This window comes from Microtus ochrogaster, chromosome 19 (assembly GCF_000317375.1).
Source record: "Microtus ochrogaster isolate Prairie Vole_2 chromosome 19, MicOch1.0, whole genome shotgun sequence".
NCBI lineage: Eukaryota > Metazoa > Chordata > Mammalia > Rodentia > Cricetidae > Microtus > Microtus ochrogaster.
In genome coordinates, this window is record NC_022021.1 from 23,226,015 (window position 1) to 23,233,645 (window position 7,631).

Genomic DNA, 7,631 nt, shown 5'->3' on the forward strand with positions numbered 1-7,631 from the left:
GTCACACCTCACCAGAGCATCCCCTCTCCTTCCTATGCTTCACACTTCCTACATCCCTCTTGTACCCTCGACTCCGGTGCTGCTGTGCCCACATTCGTACTTCTGTCTATGCCTTCACTGTGCCTTCAGGTTTGACCTGCTGTTTCTTTCCTCACTGCAATGGTTTCCTCTCTGAGACAAGCCTTCTCACCACTAGTCGTCATAGTCACTGCAGTGTTTCCCTCACCCCTAATGCTTAGATATCCTGAAACTTTGGACGCCAAATTCTCTTCTATCTGCTCCCTCCAACCACATACTACTATTTCTGCTTCCCTAAAAGGCCATGCTCTCTCTTACTCAGGTGCCTCCATTATGGACCCTTCATTTCCTCTAATGATTTTCCTGCCACGTCATCTGGTTCGCTCTTCTTTCTTCCAGTCACATGTAGAATACTGGGTTTCCTAGGCAGTCTGCAGAGGTCACTCTGAATGCTTCTACAGTCTGCTTTGCATCCTTTGGTCATACACTTGCTACATGTGACTGACGGCGTCTGCATGTCCTGTTAGCTTCGTAGTCCATGGAACAAGGATAAAATCTACCTGGGACCTAAACTAGTAATTTTATATACCAGCTTTTGATAAATATTTGCTGAGTTAATTAAGAGGTTAAATTATATTCACTTACTTCCCAAAAGAAATTTAGATATCTTATATTAAATTGTAAGAGAAGTAAGTAGGGCAGAAAGAAAGCTGGCTCCAGTGACACATCAGGCTGAGCTATGTGTAAACACATACACAGAGCCACTGAGAATTCCTTCTAGAATCAAATGCCCAAAACATCATGGAAGGCTAAGACTACAAAAGAGAACAGAGAGAGAGAGAGCTAACAGAGAAGCCTCACTGGACCAGACAGCTTCACACAACTGCGTGTGTGGCCTGGGGGCACATGTGCTACAGTTCTGAAGGTGAAACACAAACAGCTGTAACCACCACAACAGGAAAGAAAGCTGCTCCCCACCTAGCCCTGCAATTTTCTCTTTGGGATCATGCCTTAGAAAGATGCCTGAAATTCTCAGGGTGGTGCACAAAACCCTGAAAGCTTGGAGGCTGGTCCCAGGAAGAAAGAAAGAAAGAAAGAAAGAAAGAAAGAAAGAAAGAAAGAAAGAAAGAAAGAAAGAAAGAAAGAAAGAAAGAAAGAAAGAAAGGCGAAATATTTAGCTAAGAATTTTCTAAAATTGAATTAGTTATTGTTAGAGTCAGAAGTTGCTCAGGGAAGCTCACCCTTCCTAAAGTACAGTTTGAGTTAGTGAAGACTGAAGAAAGAAGATCCCTCTTGGAGACAAACCCAGACAAGGTCTCATGCATGTGGGAGGGAGACGTCTATAAGCATGCTAACCAAGCCACTGTTTGTAAAAGAAAAGAACTGGAAATTAAATTGTTCATCCTCCCAGTAACAAACTCCAGATTATCTTTGCTTCCCAGAATACCAGAGAGGAGCTAAGATAAACTCCAGCTACATTTGTCAATGTTAGCTAAAACCAAGAATTTTCAGAAGGATACTTACAATAGAATGTAGTCTCTGTAAACCGTAAGCATACATGACTATGTAAGTAGACATGTCCAATTTAATAAAAACATAAAAGTATATACAGAGATGCTCACCTCAGCTTCACAGTGATCAACTCTGTGAAACAATGGAGAAAGGGCTAGAATGTGTTTCTTTTTATGAAGGGCATTCTGAAACACATTAGGGCTCACTCCTGGTCATGAGAAACTTCTGCTAACTTATTTCTGTGTTTTGAACCATTTCACTGCTAATTAGTTAAAGTAACATCATTAGGCAGCCCCCAAGAGGATTTTTTTTTTATATTTGCCAACTGTAAATTGATGTCAAAACAGACAATGACAGCACATCAGCCTTGGACCAGCCACTCCATCTCAAAACATGTCTCTAGAGTAAGCTAATCAAATGAGGTAGATATATATGATACAGATCTCAAAATCTCATTGTCAGTCAAGGCTAACAGCAAATACATTGTGGAGTCTATGGGGGGTGGTAGTTGTTGGTTGTTTGCTTCGTTTTTGTTGTTCTCATAAGTGGTTAAACACACACAGACACACATTATGTGGAATGCAAAGACAGAATTTTTCTGCCACTAAATTTTTATGAGTACAGAGAGATTATTCTCCATGGATTTCTCATAATTCCTGCACAAACTGTATGTTCTGAGCAAGGGGCATCTTTAAACGTCAAAAGGCTTTCAGAGCTACAACGAGTGCATTCCTGTGGAGAGATGAATCTTCCAGATATATCAGAGGGTGCCCAAAATAATGCCCTCTCCTTTCTTCTGCAGACACATTGCAGGGTAATGGATACCCTGCCCCTTTAGAAGAGAAGCTAGGGAGGTGTTTCAGTGTCCCTGGAATAGGCTGATTCTTCACTTCATGGTTCCTCTCTCTCTCTCTCAACATTAAATATAAGCACTTAAAAATACACAGTTATGTGTCATCCTTTTGAATGAAAAGTAGGGAACCAACAGGATATAGCTCTAGCTAATAATTTACCATGAACAGCAAATCTGCATCCCTGACACATGACGCACAGACATACATGAAGGTGAAACATTCATAGATGGTCTCATGTCTCTGTTGCAGCCCATTTCCCTGGTAAAGGCAAACACTGAATGTGCACCATCTTTCACCAGTGAATCCAAGAAACACTGGCTCAGGAACTTGGTTTTCTGCTGTAATTACTTGAGCTTGGAAGGAGGGAGACCCCTCAAACACTTACAAGTCATTTTAGATACCCTAAAAATAGAATGGATGTAGAAAAAAGAATGAAAACATGCAAAGAAAACAAGTTAGCACGTTGCTTCATCATCTATGCAAGTGCCTGGAATCTTAACTCTGGGCTGTGTGTATGAACTAAGAGTCTTCTTTTTGGATTTAACCCAGTGTGAGCATGGTTTTCTCTCCTTTCAGCCTGTGTTCAAGCTGATGTGCCTGGCATGAGATGCTTGTTATGAATATAGCTCTGAGTCTCCTGCAGAGCAAGTTCAGATGTTTGAATAGCATCCAGTTTGAGGTATCTGGAGTTATGGGTCATAACATTTAAAAAAATTCAGACTTGAAAACGTTTTAACAGTTGCTTCCCTTAACAAGAAATAACAGAAGTTCCCTGAAGCCATGCAGCAAACATAATTAGAGATAATCATAAATACTTGTGGGTACACTGAGTGACCTGATAGACGGATACCCCAGTTAGCACACCAGAGGTTGTTGGGGTACACTGAGTGACCAGATAGATGAATACCCCAGCTAGCACGCCAGAGGTTGTTGGGGTACACTGAGTGACCTGATAGTTGGATGCCCCAGTTAGCACACCAGAGGTTGTTGGGGTACACTGAGTGACCTGATAGTTGGATACCCCAGTTAGCACACCAGAGGTTGTTGGGGTACACTGAGTGACCAGATAGATGAATACCCCAGCTAGCACACCAGGGATTGTTTGGGGAACATTGCAATGTTCTGGGAGGGAGGAGCAAAACAACTGCTTTGAAAAATCATCATACTTATATTTTCTTTGAACTATTTGAAATGGAAAGTTTTACACAGCTCAATTAAATAAGGTAAAAAACAAAAGTCAGCACTGTTTTCCCTTCTAGACTTAAGCAGAAACTGTGCTGCATTCATTCCTCTTATTCAACTTTTTCTGTTTCACATGAAGGCTCCCAAATTCACTTCAGTTTTATTTTTAAAGAAGTTTTAACGTGTTATTTATTTTTTCACAATTCTGTGCAATATAATGTACTTTGATCATAATCTCCATTTTTCTCTCTGTTCTCTCTCTCTCTGACACCCTCTTTTCCCCAGCAAGTCCCCTCCTACTCTCGTGCCTTTTTGCGGGAGAGGGGTGACCCACTACTGTAATTGGGGTGTTTGTATGAGATAGGTTTGAGGCAATTTACTTGTGCCTGTGTCACTCAAGAAAAAGACTCACCCTCCTCAGCAACCATTCAGTGCTTCCCAGCTGAAGGAGTATCAGTGGGCTCAGCCTTGTGCAGGTAGCCCTCGCTGCTGTGAGCTTGTGGGTGAGAAGGCGTGTCACGTCCAGAGGATGGAGTTTCCCATGATTTCTTCCCATGCTCTGGCCCTTGCCCACCACCCCTTCCATGATGTTCCGTTAGCCTTGAAATGGTGATATAAATGCCCCTTTAAGGGCCGAGCACCCAACACTCACTTATCGTCAGCATTCCACAGCTCATGCGAACGCAATGCCCACTTGCCTGCGTGCTGTACAGGGGTTGGCTTGGTGCATTCATCTCTCTCAGCAGCCGGTGAGATATGTGCCTCAGCTCCAAGAGTCTACATGCCAGCTGGGGCTGCAGGAGTTTGGCCACTGACTTGGAAGAGCTGGAGATGCTGGTCAGTCCTTGAATTAGTGTTCCCCGGTTGATCTGGGCTAAAGCGAGAGCCATTCTGACTTTGGATGTTCTCTGCACTGGATCTTTTTTCTGAAAAAGTAAGTTTTGACAAGAATCTGATATATGTTTCTCTGATATGTTACTAGCATTTACTTTCAACAGAAACTGAGTATATAGCAACACTGTATATTACATCGTAAACTTACTCAGCCCAACAAATACACCCTCTACAATTTACTGATACCCCTAATTAAGGCTTGTGTGTGAACACATTAATTTTTCTTTAGGATAAAGATTGAGAATCGAATTAACCAAAAGATAGAATTGTTTCATTTCAAATTGGATTTATGAGTTTTTGCTTTTTTGTTTGTTTTTTGAAACAGGGTCTCACTATGTCCTCCTGTGTCACCCTGATTTGTCTTGAATTTTCTATATAGACTGGGTTGGCTTTGAACTCATAGAGATCTACCCATCACCACCTGCCTTGAGTGCTGGAATTGAAGGCATGTGCTACTATGCCTGGTGGTCTGTAGTATTTTTACATTGATTTTAGGGGCTGTTTTAAAAAGTAGACAAGATTATGTTTTTCTTTCTTCTTTCTTACCTTCCTTTCTTTGTTCCTTCCTATCTTCCTTTCTTCTTCCTTCCTTCCTTCCTCTCTCTTTCTTTTTCTTTCTTCCTTTCCTCCTTTCTCCCTTCCTTTTTTCCCAATACTTGAGATTTAACCCAGCATCTTGTACATGCTAGGCAAGTGCTTTACCACTGAGCTATGTCTTAGCTTTATTTCTCCTTTTTGTTCTTAGACAAGGTCTCGCTAAGTTGTGCAGGCTGGGTGTGAACCCACTCAGTAGCCCAGTGAGGCCTGGGATGTGCAGCCGTTCTGCCTCATCCTCTGCACTGCTGCCCTACAGCCCTGTACTTCCAGGCTCGACTCTAAACAGTAATTCTTAACTACACACTGCTCGATATACGAAATATTCAAGCAGTTACTTAAGACCATTAGAAATATTTTTGCAAGTTTAAGGGTTTTATTCATGAGCTAGAGTATATAGTAAAGGAAGCTAAATCAAACATCCTATGTCAGTCAGTAAGTCTAAGGAACCCTGCATGTCAACACTTCAGAAATCCTAGCAATTTCTAACAAAAACTGTAGCTTCATCAAAATATCTAACATATACATGTGGTTTGTGCGCTCTGCTCGGTTGTTCACCAGACACAACACTGCATAAAGTGTGCTTAACTGTATTCCAGGCAGCAAACAGGCAGCTTCATCACTAATTTAAGCAAGTTGGGGGTCATCAGACCATCCTTAGGGGAAAAAATTAGTTAGGCATTGGCTACAGATAAGCAACATTTGAGTCTGTTGTGTTTTGTTAAACTTAATATATACATAGAAACTATCTGGCCGGGTGGTGGAGGCACACACCTTTAATCCCAGCACTGGGGGGGGGGGGGTCAGGCGGATCTCTTTGAGTTTGAGGTCAGCCTGGTCTACAAGAGCTAGTTCCAGGATAGGATCCATAGCTACAGAGAAACCCTGTCTCAGAAAACAAACAAACAAAACCCAAAAAACAAAAACCAAAAAAAGAAAGTATCTGTTAAGTTTTTTTCTTTGCAGTGAACATGTGCTCACCTAAGAGCTTACATTTTATATATTTACTTTAAAAATAGACATCACCAGATTTTAGTATTTTTCTTACTGTTCAGTATTTTTCATTGACGACAACTGGAAGATGGTCTAGCCCACCGTGATGATGCATTTTTGCCCTGTTTGGTGTCCTGATATGGTTTGTTCTGTTAACTTTTCTGAAAAGTTCTCGGTCTCCCAGGCAGCAGCAACACTAGCTAGTACTATCCAGACAGCTGAAATTGCTCCCCTCCTAAGCCACACCGAGGAAAGCAATCTAAAAACAAAGTGATCAAAACAGGCCAAAGGGATAGTGACCTGCTGTGGTTTTCTTCCCTGAGGCCGAGGCTCCACTGCCTGACCCTTTGCAGCTCCTCCCCCAGCTGGGATTGGCACTGGTTTGTTCTGGCTTGTGACTGCAGTTCACCTACACTCTCCCTCACGGTAGTTATTACTAAGAGTAGTCAGGACAAACGGGCATGGGAACTTGTTTCCCCTTGTAAACTTTGTCTCCGTGTTCGTGGCATGGGAACTTGTTTCCCCTTGTAAACTTTGTCTCCGTGTTCGTGTTCGAGTGGTCAGTGTTTGGGGAAATCTACCATGGTGGCAGTTAGGAACTGATACTGTTACTTCTGCAGATTCCTCTCCTTATTTTCTACATGACAGGGTCTTTGACTTTCTTCTGATTGTTCTGAGACACAGTCATGCTGTCTAAGCCAAACTAGTCTCAAACTCCACTGGGCTCAAACTCTGGACCTCCTTCCTCTCCCTTGAGTGGTGGAGTTGCTGTCATGCACTATTTGGCTTTAGCGTCTTCACTACGCCACTGCTGGAGTCACTGTTTCTCTTAAGCAAATTGATTTATCCCACCAGACGACTAATCAATCTGTCCAACGCCCCTTCTACATTTTCCTTTTTGCTTTTTTTGTCTTATATAAAAATAAGGTTAATTATCATTGATAATTTGGTCAGCTCTGATCTCATGTAGGGCTCAGATAATTTAAGTTGATCAAAATATGAACGATTGTTAAAAATATTTTTCTATGCAAGCCTGCATTGAAATACAGGCGTATTTAGCTGTCACCGTGAAATCCTGGCTGACTTTCCGTCTTTTCCTATGGCTCATGACTGTGGTCTTTGTTTCCCTCTAATGCTTAGTTGTTACAATTTGGTCATGAGCAGCTATACATGCCTTTTAAAACGCTTTCTTTAAAATAAAGCCAAAAAAAAAAAACCAAACCAACAAACAAAAATTTTCCCATATACTTTACAAGGCTTTGTTACTTCCAACAAGGCAATGCTCTTGATCACTTGTATCTTCCCAACTACAAACCGTAGAACTGGCCCTTTCCCAGAAAGACATGCCCGGCCCCCTCAGGAAACTGATGTAAGAAAGCAAATGCAACGTTTGCATGCGCATGCACACGCACATGTGAGCAGGCGTGGTTCTCGCCTGCACTCTGAACAAACGATGACAGGGAGGGGCAGCTGCCTACATTTCTCATGTGGAGTGCCATATTTGTGATGATGTCAAAGCACTATTACTTGTTTTCTTCTTCTTCTTCTTCTTCTTCTTCTTCTTCTTCTTCTTCTTCTTCTTCT

The 7,631-nt window shown here is 41.9% G+C and overlaps 1 protein-coding gene across 1 annotated transcript in view; it reads right to left on the reverse strand.

Moving 5' to 3' along the window:
* The window catches only part of Spata9 (spermatogenesis associated 9), a 26,001-nt gene that overhangs the window by 14,237 nt on the left and 4,133 nt on the right, over window positions 1-7,631 (reverse strand). Inside the window, exon 3 of the mRNA XM_005356556.3 lies at window positions 4,265-4,492. Coding sequence (XP_005356613.1) covers window positions 4,265-4,492 — 228 coding nt within the window. The remainder of the gene's footprint in view (window positions 1-4,264; window positions 4,493-7,631) is intronic.